This window comes from Zonotrichia albicollis, chromosome 1, assembly GCF_047830755.1.
Source record: "Zonotrichia albicollis isolate bZonAlb1 chromosome 1, bZonAlb1.hap1, whole genome shotgun sequence".
Classification (NCBI taxonomy): domain Eukaryota; kingdom Metazoa; phylum Chordata; class Aves; order Passeriformes; family Passerellidae; genus Zonotrichia; species Zonotrichia albicollis.
Window position 1 is genome coordinate 69,449,319 of NC_133819.1, and position 15,198 is coordinate 69,464,516.

At 40.0% G+C, this 15,198-nt stretch overlaps 1 protein-coding gene across 11 annotated transcripts in view; it reads right to left on the minus strand.

The window, feature by feature from the left end:
* FARS2 (phenylalanyl-tRNA synthetase 2, mitochondrial) overlaps positions 1-15,198 on the minus strand; it is a 230,627-nt gene that overhangs the window by 68,053 nt on the left and 147,376 nt on the right. For 10 of the 11 annotated variants that reach the window (XM_074544180.1, XM_074544212.1, XM_074544210.1 and 7 more), the window contains one exon: positions 7,478-7,629. The exons of the other annotated variant lie outside the window; for it this stretch is intronic. In XM_074544180.1, coding sequence (XP_074400281.1) covers positions 7,478-7,629 — 152 coding nt within the window. The remainder of the gene's footprint in view (positions 1-7,477; positions 7,630-15,198) is intronic. 11 annotated transcript variants of the gene reach the window in all.

The window sequence follows — 15,198 nt, forward strand, 5'->3', positions numbered from 1 at the left end:
GGAAGGAATTTTAATATTATCTAGTTCCCAAGTACCTGTCATGGGCAGGGACATCTTCCACTAGACTAGGTTGCTCAAAGCCCCATACAACCTGGGCTTGAATATTTCCAGGAATGATGTTAAAATATGGTTGTTAAAATTATTAGAGAGATGTTTCTGCCTAAATTAAGGAGCAAACAACACCATATGCTATAGTCAATAGTACAGATTTTTAACAGTAACTGTGAGGGAGAGAGGGAGAGACAAATAAATAGAAAAGAGGTGGGGGAGAGGGGGGAGAAATAGATTAACAGTTAAAAAAAGCACCCCACCATTGTGGATGCTGATGGCATCCCATTGGTCCTCTCCTGATCTTAGTGGGAACAGTCACCTCTACCAGAGGTGGGGAAGCCCACAAAACAGAATCCAGTGGCTTTTTTCACTCAGGATCGGGTGGGAACACCCAGGTACCTCCCCTGAAGTGGAGAGTTGGGAGTTTTACACTGGATGATGCAATACTTTGGATCAGAGGACACTTCAGGAGTGTTTGATGGTTTATGACACCTTCAGCCTTTTATTACACCTTATGACACCTTATGAAATATTACAGCAATTATAGCACATCAGCAGGGATGAATACCCTCAAGCCATGTATAAATGTCCTGATACTACTCCAGAAGGGATTTTTCACAGCTGAGCCACTTGTGTAAGAACTTTGGCATGATAAAAAGCATTTTCCTTGCTTCCAAGGATTTGCCTCTTATCAGCCCCTTCCTTTATCTTGTTCAACACCCAGCTGAAGCCTCCTGTGATGGGTATATACAGTCCTGCTGCACCTGGTGGAAGTGGTCAATTGTTTGAGCCATTAACCATTAACAGTCCAGTCCCTCAGAATGGGGCATCCACAACTTCTCTGGGCAGCCTGTTCCAGTGCCTCACCACCCTCATAGCAAAGAATTTCTCTCTAGTTTAAACCTAGCCTCTCTCAGCATGTCCTGTTACTACATGCCCTTGTAAGAAGTCCCTCTCCAGCTCTCCTTTACGTATTGAAAGGTGCTCTGAGATCTCCCTGGAGTCTTCTTTTTCCCAGGCTGAACAACCCCAACTCTCTCAGCCTGTCTTCACAGGAGAGGTGCTCCAGCCCTCTGAGCGTCTCTGTGGCTTTCTCTGGACTTGCTACAACAGGTCAACCTCTTTCTTATGTTGGGACCCAGAGCTGGATGCAGCACTCCAGGTGTTGTCCCACAAGGGCAGAACAGAGAGCAGAATCCCCTCCCTCCCTGCTGGCCATGCTGCTTTGGATGCAGCCCAGGGTACAATTGGCTTTCTGGGCTGCAAGTACACGGTGACACGACATGTGGAGCAACCCACACCCAAAATCTTCTCATCAACCAACACCCTTTCTGTGCAGGGCTGCTCTCAAGCCATTCTCTGCTCAGCCTGTATTTGTGGCATTGCTCCAACACTTGTAGACAACCTTGCCATCAGCATGACTGCAGCAGGAAGGACAGAAAAGGTTCTTATTCTCAAGAAAAAAAAGGTGGCATTGATCCTGGTGAGGACAAGAAAGGGAAAAGAGAGAAGATGGACTGGTGGTCCTACTGCAGTGGTTTAACTCACCACAATGTGGTCATGCTCTACTGTGACAGCTGAAGAAAGGCTCAGAAGTGAATGAGAATCCTCTGACAGATCCTTCCACAAACACTTAATCTATTTCAAAAATGTTATAGTCTGACATTCATGTGACCAAATGCAGAGGAAAAAAAAATGGAGCTGGAGAACATTTTTCATTAATTGAAAACCAATTCTCTGCTAGCTACTGTCAAAAGCAGCTTCTGGGTTGTTTTTCTCTGCAGAGAAGCAGCTGCTGGGACTTTGCCAGTTCAGCAGTTAAAGGTAATCACAAAGAATCCCTCAGCAAATTGTAAAGTGCTCAGGCTGAAGAACAACAAGGTGTTTGGGGACTGACTTGATTGTTTTAATTTGCGTAATATTAGTAGCAAGAAGCACTTAAGAATTATTCTGCTTAATTCACCTATTCCAGAAGCAAGACAAAACCAAGTCAGCTTTAATGAATAAACCAGACCTAAAAGTATTTCATTTTATCTCCATGTATATAAGGAAAGTGCAAAATCTGGCATCTGGTGGAAAATGATAATCTTACATTGTATTTTCTATGCACTAACAAGGAGCTAGGGGCATGCATTGACACAACACAGCAGTCAACAGGATCTGACTCTTTGCTGTCAGATGTCTTCCTTTTACTGTTTGGAAAAGAAGAGACATAGGTCATCTGAGTACTCCCAAAATCTCTAAAGATGGTGCCACAGTGCACCTACCTTCCTCCTTCACAGCAGCCAATACATTTCCTCTCACTTCATTTAACAGACTGTGACAAATGTGCAGATCTCACCCCACAAATGTGCAAGTAATTGACTCAAATGCAAGAATAAATCCTTTCTTACCTATTCCCCTTATATTTTTAACAGCATAGCCATCAAAACACAGCAAATCAATTTTTCCCCCTTACTGTCCTCAGTCTGCCTTTTCAGGATATTTTTAGTTGCTCTGATTAAAAATTTACCTCTTAAGTACACTGAGGACACAGTGCATGTCTAGATTACAATTTTGTATAACTTTTTCAGTCTACCTGTGTATCTTCCTTGCAAAGGAAGATATGGAGCCGTATCTTTCCTTACTTTCCCTATCTTTCTAACAAAACAGAAATATTAGTAACTAACTTTGAAAGACCAACAGGAAAATAACTTCACAGCAAAATGCAGAAAATACATCTTCAGAAGGAAGATGTGAGGCCATCACATGTCATGGGATTACACAAGATCCCTTACACTAGAGAAACATGGCATGCTAAACTGGAAAACACACTTGCAAGTCTTGCCCAAAAAAAGATAAACAACCTCAGCATTTCTGTATTCTGTCTTTGGTGATGCATTTTAGGGGACAAGTTCTCACCCCTGGACTCTTATCTCTCTCTGCCCTCTTCATCAAGGACAATGTGGGTCACAAATGTCTTGCGCCACTTCTATCACATATTCTACCATGTATGATTAACCACTACTTCCTCTATTATTTTGTCCAGATATGCTTTAATTACCATGCCTGAAATTCTGCATGTGTGCAGCCACAGTACTTATCTGAATGTCACCAAAACTGTATGAATGAAGGAATGAAAATCCCTCTTCCTGGGATTCTCTGCATTGATCTGCTTATTCATAGCAGGCAGAGACCTTTCTACCTTTTGACTGCCATTCAGCTACCTTTTCTTTTTTCCTGTGAAACCTGTTTCCTATCCAAAACTGGAGAAGTCTTGACTACTGAAAAAGAGATTACTTTCTGATTTAATTTCTGAAGCTAATCTAATTCATATTGATTAGACAGCTTAGACAAGTTGGGTAGTAGAAGGCCTAAACGTAAAGATATGGAGGATAAAACAGCCATTGCAAGAGAAAGGGAAAAACCCCTTTCTCTTCTTCTTTCAGTATCAATAAAGTCCAAATTTTTTTTTTTTTTGCAAATGTTTGTTCACTAAAATGTTCCAAGGGGGAAAATGTCAGCTACAAATCCTCACTCATTGTGTATTTGCACAGCAATGCTTAAAGGTCCTTAAAGATCTCGGAGGATTTGAAAGAAATAATTCAGTCAGGTAGCAAAAACAGTGCCACTGCCTTCCGGTGGCTGGTTACACGGCTCATGGGGCATCTGACAACTCCAGGCGAGTCACAGTGAACTCACTTCACACATCATACAAGGAGAAATGCATTCTACCATCCAAATGCATGAAAGTCTAACTGTTTGAAGCTAATGCATCAAGCAAAAATAGCTGCAATACACAGGACGGACATGCAATACACAGGTGGAAAATGTTTTGCTCATTGCAAAGAGACACGTCTTCTCTGCTTTTCTTACTGATAGCCTGCTCTTGTTCTTGCCAAAACCACCACAGCTTCACTCAGTTTTCTTGGCACTTAAAAAAGTCACAACTTTTCCTTCACATATGCTGGCTGATTCTTTATATACCTGAGTAACAGGTGTGTTGCAGCCCCGTTTTGGATTATTCATCTTGGATGAGGTTAAACCCTGACTGTGTGACACATCACACATTACTCAGTTTACCTCAGTGCTGTGTTTTGATTTTGCTCAGTTAAGTTTACCTAGGACACATTTAGGCTGGAACAGTTCTTAATTACTCCAGCACAGAAACTTGGCATTCTCCTAAATTTGTGCTTTTCAGCAATGAGACTCCTTTCATTCTGCTCTATCTTTAAATTGCCCATGCTTGCCTAAAAGTTGTCTCAATATTATTACCTTACAAAGCAGATAATCAAGATTTACTTGATTTCAGGCATCTCTTCCTTGCTGAAACAATTACTTGCCCCATGCTCTTTCCTGCCCCCGCTTTCCTTTTCCCTGTAGAGAAATACATTTTCACTGCTAATACACACCATAACTGCAATGTACTGCAGAATGGGTATCAGTCCAAAGCCCAGTGAAATCTTGAAAGGTTTCTGAACCACAGAAAAGACAACTACAGTATTACACAGGCAGCCTCTATAAAGGATCTTCATTTAAAGACCTCTTTTTGTGTTATAAATTGGTTTTATTTGTGTAACATTTTCTACCTTCAGATCTTTATAGTCCAATAACTAAGAAAAGCAGTTTAAGAAGGAAAATGAGACTACCAAATGTCCTAATTCCTCATGAAACTGGTGTTTTTAAAGGATTAAAAAAATCTGAATTTTAAATTCTAGAAGTGATTAAATACAAGCAGGAACTTAATAAGCTGCTTGTAAGTAACTAACATTCAAAACAGCAGCACTGCAGTTTTTCCAGTCCTAGACACTTTTCTCCCATCCTCCACATCAGATTCACTAAAAATTCAAGATAATGAATACAAGTACCTAGATCTGTAACATACACATCCATAGCAACGCTGAGGATCTCTTATGTTAATTTCTGTGCCCAGAGACTTTTCTGCAACACTGAATTAAAGAAACCACTGTATCATTCCCATAACAAGATGATTATCTAGGAATTAAGACTAAGTAGAAAACTCTTTTCAAAACGTCAGTCTTCCAAGGCTTTTAAAAATCAAACAAAATTACTGATGTCGCTTACATCATCAGTTCTCAAAAGTTACATATCTGCACACATCCTGTTCTAAAAAGAAAGGGCAAAGTAACCATTATGAAAGTCTTCATTTATGATTCCTTGTTAATGCAGTAGATAATCTCCTTGGAATTACTGATTTTTAATGGGACATTTGAAAAGATTTCTTTTACTGTTGTTGCAGGTGAAAAAACCAAGAGGACTACAACATCACTTACCAACAATCCATTAGTGTCACCTCTCAAATTCTTCAGATGCAAAGGTGAGAAATTTTTCCTCCTTAAAGTGTCAAAACATATTTGGATGTCTGCTAAGTGAGGTTTAAATGGTTTAGAGAACAAAACTAGTAAAGGTCCTAAATCTGTTTGACAATTCTCTGTGAGCAATCAACCTTCCCTTCTATTTGCAGAAGTCACAGAGGGAACCAGAGGTGTATTCCTCGAGGAGGAACAACTGTCATCCCTAGAATATGTTCTGCATGTGTCAAAGCATATCAAAGGAGAAAACACACATAGTAGAAAACCAGAGTAGTGAATGCTGTCCCTGCCTCACCACTTTACTAGTATGGAAGCCAATGTTCTCTGTAAAGAAGAGAAGGATAACCTGTGAGTTGAGCCATGACTGATGCAGTGCTGCTGGCAGGCTGCCACAGCGTATGCAGATTTCCCCAGTAAGATGCTCAGAGTAATCACAGAATAATACTGCTACTGTTTGAGGAAGCAGGGAACAAGATTTCTCCAAACTTTCAGGCTTGGAAGAGCTGCTTGCACTACACACAGGATTTTCCCCCAAGAGATGATGTAACAACGAAGATAATTGCTGGTCTGATATCACTGAGGAGAATGCAGACAAAAAGTGGCAATGAGCACTGAGGTGTTACACATACAATAAACTCTGGCATGAATGAATGGAAGGATCAGTTCCAGAATGGGGTTTAACAACCCAATTTTTACCAAAAAATGTTGATTCTACTGTTTGAGAACCATCATGATAGAAGACAGCAGGATCTGTGTGCAGAGCCTTCAATGTCTATGTACTTGTGCTAGACTAATACTATGGTGCACTCCAAGTGACAATAAGAAGCCACCCATACCCGCAATAAACTTGTTTCCCAATTTCCCTGAAAGATATATTCTGTCCTTTACAATGAAAAGTACTCATTATCTTATCCTAACCTGTATTCCTCTTCTGCACACACCATCTTGAGTAAAATGTGTGCTTTTGCATGATTTGCACGTGAGAAAGACTCAAGAATTAATGACTCGAAGCTTTAAGATGCCCATACAAATTTCATTTCCATTTCTGTTTCTTCACATAGCACAAACAGTCTCATATAACACTACACAAAAAGGGTAAAAAGGAAAAAACCCTCAGAAAATAAAAATCCACTGTAATGCCATGAAAACTAGGGCACAGAACAATCAATTCATCTGGCCTGCATCACATACCAAATTCAAAAGAACACCAGAGTTAAATACTTGGATGTAGAAAGCAGAAAATAAAAAATCTATAGGTGTTGGAGAACATCATGAAACATTTTCCTGTTATCTTAAAAAAAGGTTTATTATTTGCCTTTCTACAACACTTTAAAAAGTCTCAAGACAAATTATTTTAAACCTCAGTTTTAGAAAGCTAGATAGCTAAGCTAGATAGCCAGCAGCTTTTTTATTTCTTGATTTGGAAACAGCAAATTGAAAAGCAGTACATATGTAATAGCTGATACTTGCCTGCTTTTCAGGCAACTGTTATTACCAGTTGGATAAATACCCTGTGCACTCCCTGGTCATGTCAGTGCTGCAATACCCATATAATGTTCTGAAACCCGAGAGATTGTTCAACAGCATAGAAATAAGTGTCAGAAAGAAATGAACAAGGTCTTTTCCTCACAGCTGAACACCAACAATAGCATTCTGCAACAAACCATTATTAGTACTGACATTATAGTAAAGGTCTACTAGTGTGCCAAGACTAGAAGAAGAAAGGAAGAGAACAAGGAGACAAACTTCATTCACTTAGCAAAGAGCAGGACTAGAACGTCAGACACGCGCCGGACAGGAGTGTCACGCACTGCCAGATGTATTGAGGAAGGCAGTTGTTCACTGTTGCTGTCAAATCCTGAGCACAAAGCATTGGTGTAGTCTGAATACCAGAACTTCAGTACTAGTGGAAAACTGAAAAATAGGTAGTATTTCTTTTAAATAAAAAGTTTGTTGTCTGTTTGGGGTTTTTTTTGCTTCAGGAAAGTTTTGGAGCCAAAAAATGAAATGTGCAAATATTGTAAGAATCAAGAACTTCTTGGTATACAGAACTAAAATATTCACAAAATATTTATACTATGACCACAGGAAAATGTGTTAAAATTTTCACTTACTTTGGATGGGCAAATTCATCCAGCAGGACAACCTTTTCTATCAAGTCTCCACCAATGGTTCGAACCAAATCATAGAAATCATTCTGAGAGTATGTCTCAGAGGGCAGCCAGAAGGAGATGTCATTGATCAAAGGCGGATATCGGCTGAGTGGCTAAAAGAAATTTAAAAACATACCTTTATACATGGTTGGACTTGATAACTATATCTACAACTGTTCTGAACTTACATAACACACAAAGTACACAGTTTAGAGGCTTTTTGAAATGGTCTTTGAAGGGCAAACTGACCTTATAAATGACTGAGATGGAAGATTTTATACCAGGAAATGTCTTTTGAAGATCCCCTCATAACAACTTTGGTTTTTTCATTCATGAGAAAAATCTTGTTTTTGTTTGCTAAAATCAGAGTTTATGACTGTGAACACACTTTTGCAACAGAGCTGCTTAGAAGGAAGAGATAATGTCAGGTGATTTTTCACTGGGTAGAATTGCACTTTTTAAAAACATTTTCCAGACTTCTTGCATATTCAAAACTTCTTGTCACATTCAGGTATAAAATTTATATGCATACTATAGGACTCTCATATTACACAACATATTTATTATTTTTACTGTCAAATTTTTAACAAAGTCATAAATGGGCAACTTCTTATTAAAATGTTTTAATAAGAAACACACTTTGGCTTAAAAAGAGGGATCAGTTCACTTTCTGGTGGTTTTTGTAGACATTTAACATCTACAACAACACAAATGGTATGGCTGTTAACATAGTTATTCATTCCACAAGTACCACAGTAGGCTTTTAAATGCAAAGGGGAACCTTTGCTGCCCACACAGAGTGGGCAGATAGTGTAACTTGTTATTTGTAAAAATGGGAATAGAAAGAGAAATGAAACCAGATAATTAACTTTTCAGTTTTGATGAAACTTTCCAGGACTCTGTGGGTTTCAGATCTCACCTTTGGTGAGACGTTTCGCCCTTTGAAGAACAGAAAATGGTAACATTCTCCTTTCATGACCTCTAGGTCATACAGTATCTTACTTCTGCCTTGCATTAATTCTCTGCAGTTGACAAAAGTACTTTTGCACAAGATAGTTGGAGTCTGCAGGAGAAAACATCTATTTTATTATTTTCTTTATATATACAAGAGATTCCATGTGTACACCTTGGTCTATACAATATAATATCTCACTCAAAATGTATTCCATGTCTGGAAATGTTTTATGAGGGAGCAGTGGAAACTTAAGTGAGTACCTGCTAAAGCAATAAACCTGTTAATAAGGCAAGTTTATAGCATTCTGATTTACTCAAATACTGTTCTGTAGAGTGTAAACCAGTCAATAAATATCCGATAAGGAATACAGTGCCAGTTTTAAATTAATAACACCCCCAGCAAATAAAATTGTGAATCACAAATGATTATTGAACTTGTTAAAGGAATAAACTTGTCAAATGAATTCATATCCTGTACATCAAATTAAAAAAGGAAACTTGCACAACAAATCCATTGCAAAAGAGCTTTTGATAAAACACTAATGAATGAAATGCAAATGTCTCTGCTCCACAAAAGTCGCAGCTGCAGATGCTGGAGATGCTTCTCAGACAACAACTTGATACATGTGTTAGTGTACATAAAGTTATGATCCTGCAGTAGACCCCTATAGTCTCACCTCATTGCTATCCATCACTTTATTTACCACTGCTGTAGTTCAGGAATATACTGAACACCTTTCAAAGCTTGGTGGGACTAATACAAAACTCACTGCACTCACAGTTCAGGACATTTAATCACTCAACCAGAAGATGTGGCTCATGAGCTTTAGCATGACCAAGGCATCTACTTTCATTCACACAGGTGCAAGGACAATAAAGAAAACTAATTTCATGTCCAGGTAATTCAGAAATGTCCTGTGCTGGTTTGGCAAGAATTCATTTTCTTCACAGGGGCAAGCACGGGGCTGTGTTTTGGATTTGTGCTGAACACATGGTTGGTAATACACAGATACTTTTGTTATTGCTGGGCAGTATTTGCACAGAGCACCTTTCCTGCTTTCCGTATTGCCACACTGGCAAGAAAGCTGGAGAATCTGGGAGGAGACACAGCTGGGACAGGTGACCCCAAATGACCAAAGGGACATTCCAGACCCTACAACATCCTGCTCAGTATATAAAGTGGGAAGAAGGGATATGTGGACTGATGGTGTCTATTTTCCCAGGTAGTCATCACATGTAATGGGGCCCTGCTCCCCAGAGATGGCCTGCCCATGGGAAGCAGGGAATTAATTTCTTGTGTGTGCAGCTTTTTCTCTCCAGTGTCACTAGCATGGATAGAGAATTGTTGTAATTTTGTGTGTGTATGCTTGTGTTACGAAGACTGAAAGGACAAATGCGTAAAACATAACATAAGCATTACTTTTCATTATTAGCTACTAACCTTTTCTCAGAGCCTTGTAATACAGAAAAATCTTTTATGGTAAAAGGCAAGGCAATAATCCCATATTATATTGTCCCTTCACCACCTGGCTGCAGTCAATATCATTGCAGTAAGTCTTATATCAACAGTAAAGTTAGTATAAGGATAAAATTCCTAGTTCTCAAATGTATCGATCTGTTTGCTGTAGAGCTCCATGAGTCACATCATAGTTTATTAGCTACACCTAAAATGCGAATAGGCCACTAAAGAGTCTCCAATTGGCAAGCCAAAATGAAGTTCCTAAATTTGTATTCAGGCACTCCAGCAAATACATACTGTGGTCCAACAGACCACTTTGCCATTCTTTGATCCTTTCTAAACTCTCCTGCTCTATAACAGCAGACTGGTCCAAAGTCCATTGACTTTGGTCCTTTTTCAAATTCAAGGCAAATGCCAACCCTGGAGACCATTTGTTATGAATTTACAGGCATTTCAAAGGCTCCCCTTGAGAGAAACGTATTCTTCCACTAAATCTTTTACTCTGTTGTTGCCTCCAGCCACCACTTCCAGCTACATTCGCTTCATGGCTCAGGAGTCCTCCAAAACAATGTTTGGAGAAGCCACCAGGACACATCTGCTTCTGCAGGCTGTGTGTTGGCTGAACCCTAGCACACCATCCGAGCCTGGAAGCCCTGCTGTTCCTGCTTCCATGCCCTGATCACTTCCTTAGGTTTTTGAGGAACTGAAAAGAGGTCTAGGAAATGGCAGAACTGATCCCACCTGCAGAGTGCTGCTGCAAGTTGTCAGTAAGCACTGCTGATGCACAGACATCCCTGCACCCCTCCTTTTGGTTCCATCTAAGTTTTGACAACACAGTGCTTCTTTAAACATTCTGTGCACTTTCTGTTTCAAACACTTCAGCACACTACCACTATTTTTCAACAGCCTCAGAAAACAAATGCTTTCCCAGAAATTACACTAAGTATAGGACTCCACTGAACCCATCTTGTAGGAAATCTTGGAAATAATAAATGACATCACATTTTTCAATCACCCAAAGTGAAAGCATTTAGGAGTTCTGAATTACTATAATTTCTTTAAATAATAAAATGGAAGTTTATGGTGATCCACACGTTATATATGATATATATATGTTTCCTAGTCATTAGTCAAAGTTCTTTCTCTGATGTATGCTTCCTAGTCATGTTATATGTTTCCTAGCCATTAGTCAAAGTTCCTTCTCTGACTACTAAATAAGCCAAGTATTTCCTAAAACTGCAAGTTTTTCCCTCTCAGGACGCTAATTTTAGTATAGAAATGGGTAGTTGGACACCAGTGCTATAACCTGCCTTGCCTATTGCCTACACCTACCTGAGGAGTGCACCACTAAAAACACAGGGTTGTTAGCCTTTCATATGGGTTGGTGATAGTTTAGGGCATTCCTCATCTCTACTGCTCTGCTCTGCCTTTCTGAGATTATTGCCCCTGCAGCAGCTGATAAAACAAACCTGTGCCTGTTTCTTCACCACTGCAGCTCATAGCCTGCTGTAGCCAGCTGAAAATTGTCCCTCTCACTGGTTTATGTTAATATGTGTTGGATGAAGAATTGCAGCAGCTCGAGTTATTGGGGGGCAGCTGTCTTAAGCAGCAACAGGATCCATCAGAACTCATTTGTCAACATAAAATAGCAAATAGTTGGGATCTGTGTATGTTGCCACACCAGGCCACTACTCTGGATGCTTTGGCAGCAGGAATCAAGTGGTCACCATAAGAGTGGTATCTGTTCATCCACACATGGCAAAAGATCATCAGCTAGGCTGGATCCAGATACCTCACAGCTGTAAGGGAGAGAAAACTTCTTTCTGAGGGCAGAACCTCACAAGCTGCAGCAAAAACAGCTGGCAATAATGCACAGCCAGGGCCAGTGAATAACCCACACAAGGCCGTGAAGTGTCTTTAGCACAGAGTCCCAAACAACAGGATGGACACCAGCACTTTCCACAAATACTTGTAATTAGGAAGAAAAGCCACTTCCCCCAGATGGGTGCAACAAGGCAAGGGGACAGGGCTGCTCACTCCATTCCTTCCCTGCTGCCAGCTGCAGATGGGACAAAACAAATGAATGAAACACAGCAGAGGAAAAAGCTGTACTTGTATTCTGACAGTGGCAACACAAATGCAAGGTTAACGACGACACGCACCAGAAACTGGGTTAGCAATTCCACAGCAGCCAGGCTATTAAAAAGCCAGCCATGCTTTACTGCCATCACCAGTCTAAGTCAGAAAAATATGAGACTTAGCGGCATCGTGGCTGCTAAGCTTTAACAGTTCTGTCTTGCTCATGTTTTGGAGAAATATCTACATAAACTACACAGTTTTAATGCAACATCATATTCTCATCAAAATGAAAACTACAGTCCTGTAATAACTGAGCTTTTCTTAATATATTCCATGGTGAAACTACATTAATTCAGTGTTATCATAGGAAATTTAAACACGTAACAGGCATGAAATTAAAATTTGCAAATTTACAGCAGTAACTTAACCCCCATGCACATAATGAAGTTTTCTGTATTAGTGTGTATGCTTCTGGATTTACACTTCCGTATTTATGACCAGTGTAGACAAATTACAGTTGCTGCAGGGAACATAACTTCGAATTTCTTGGCTGCCATGGCTTAAAATTTAGTCACAATGTTCCCCATTATTGAAAGTTTTATACTCTCCTAACCAAATTGATTTTTTCCTTAGATATATATAGTAAGTTCTATATATTCGTACATGTCTATACACACACACACACACACATACACATTTTTATGTGTAAACACACACACATCTTCAAGGGAGGAAATTAAATTTCAACAACCACCATAATGTCTGATAAGCAGATATAAAATATATTTTGGGATTAAACTCTTAAAACCAAAGCAAATGGACTAGTCTGGGATCAATGCACTGCTCTGTCCTCCTGCAGGGAGTGGCAGAAGCATGTTAGCCTCCACTGATGCTCTGAGCCTTTCAGTGAATGAACACAGAAGTACAATCAGCCCTTTTTAGACACCAATCTGCTCACCCCAACAGAGTTCTTAACTTTGAAAAGCTCACATACAGGTACAGGGAACACCATATGCTCATGGGAACATCAAGTGCTCCATGGATTTCAGGCATTCTGCTTGTACATGGACCATTCTGAGTGGAGGAGGTTTTCTTTGTACATGGAGATATTCAAGAACGATCCAGATGCAATCCTGTCCCATGTGCTCTGGGACAACACTGTTTGAGCAGGGAGGTTGGACCAGACAACCTGCTGGGGTGCCTTCCAACTTGACTCATCCTGTGGTTCTGACATTCTACATCCAAGTTGAACAGGGAGGTGCCCTGAGGCTACAGACTTGTCTTCCTTGCTAAGTCTCAGCCTCCAGTGTGAGATGACACAAACCTGTGGATCAGGTCCCTCTCTTCATGCCATGCATGTCACTGTGACAGCTCTGTCCCTTTCCCACCTAAACTACACCCTACAGGGTCATGTTGGAGATAACAATTTCTTTCTTGAGCCCCATTCCAGGTTCCCTGAAGGTGGAAAGCAAAAAAGAGTTGAATTGCTTATATTCTTCCTAAGCAAGTAGCTCTCCATATCATCCCACTTAGTCACCTTCTTCAATACTTATCAAGCACCTTTCCTCAGGTAAACCCCCTTAAGACACAAAATAAATGCACATGCGCACATGCACAGGAGCAAGTGCAAACTTTCTTGCATGCTAAAAGTTACAGCTCATATAGAGGAATCTGCCTGACAAAGGAAAGTCAGTATCTAATATGACACTGAAAAAATTAAGATCTGCAACAGCCAGTGAAGAGATTAAACTTCACTGATAAGCTCCACATTTTCCAAGCAGCAGAAAAAATGCACAACAGGCCTGGTACTGCAGCAGAATGAGGGAGTAGAATGCTTTCCTTTACACACATTCACCCAAAAGTAATGCTGATTACTAAGCCTCTGTGGCCCCACTGGAAAGGGACACTGTGTTCTTACAACATTTTATTAAATGCAGTAACTTTGTTTTAAAGTCAAGCTTGTTTAAATCTGTAATGAAAAATGTGTCAAGTTTAAAGTCACAATATACTTCTCTGAGTGCAAATATGCATTTTAAGCTGACCTGTGGTAAGAAAGTCAAGAAATAAGGTATGGGTTTTCAGAAGATTTCCAGACACAAAAGAGCACTTGTATTGTCACTGAAAGGGTTATGATTCTAAATGATAAGTAAGGAATTGAAAAAAATGTCAGGAAAGACATAAAGAAGATGAAAGTATTGACCTAATCCTATTAAAAGCAAGGATGTTACAGTGTACACAGCAGAGATATTCCCAGATACCTGTTCCCTTGGGCATGGATATGCCTTGCTTCTTGTGATCTGATTATAAAAACCACCAAAGGATACGTATAAATTATTCCTAAATACCAGTGATGGACTCCATACTCTGTGTTTAATGAGGCAAAAATGACTTCTCATTTCCACAGAACAAAGTAGGACTCACAGGGAGAATCACCAAAAGGGATGGCTCTCTACTACTCACTTCCACATCACAGCTCCTTACAAACCCCTTTTGAAAGTATCAGGGTGAAGAAGCAATTAGCCTAACATTTTCCTTCAGCAGTTCTATGTCCACTGTGGAAAAAAAATGCATTTCCCCATGCTTCTTTCCCAGGCCCCTAGCTGATGGCCTACCAAGCTAGTTGGTTTCATGGTGCTCATTTTCCCCATCTCAATCACAGATGTATCACTGCAAAACAACTAAAAACTGAGAAATGCTTTTTCTGTTATTGCTTTTCCATTTGAGCAGTTGCTGCCACAGAACTCATGTGACACCAAGTGGAACTGATGGCACCATCCTTACTCTGTTGTGATGTCTTCAATAGAAAAAAAGCAAGATGCTATCCTGGGAAAGGAATCCAGTGATTTGGAATCACCAAAATGGCAAAGTGGATTCTCACACCAAAACTAGTAATTAACACTTATGACTGCCTTTCGCATGGACTGTCCATATTCTGCCTGTCCTTCCTACCCAAATATCCCATGCCACAGGCAAAATCACAGGCAAGGGTAAAGAGAAGACACAAACCTCAGAAAACAAGCTGCCAATGAATTAAAAAAAACATATGTGTCCTGCGCTTCTCTAAAAATACCTGCCATGCCTGCAAGGAACAGGTAATAAGCTGGTATAGATCAGCAAAACCCAACTTCTCAGAAGACACTAAGAATTTTTTCTTCAGCAGTGCTGACCACCTGCAATTCCTGCAGAAGGC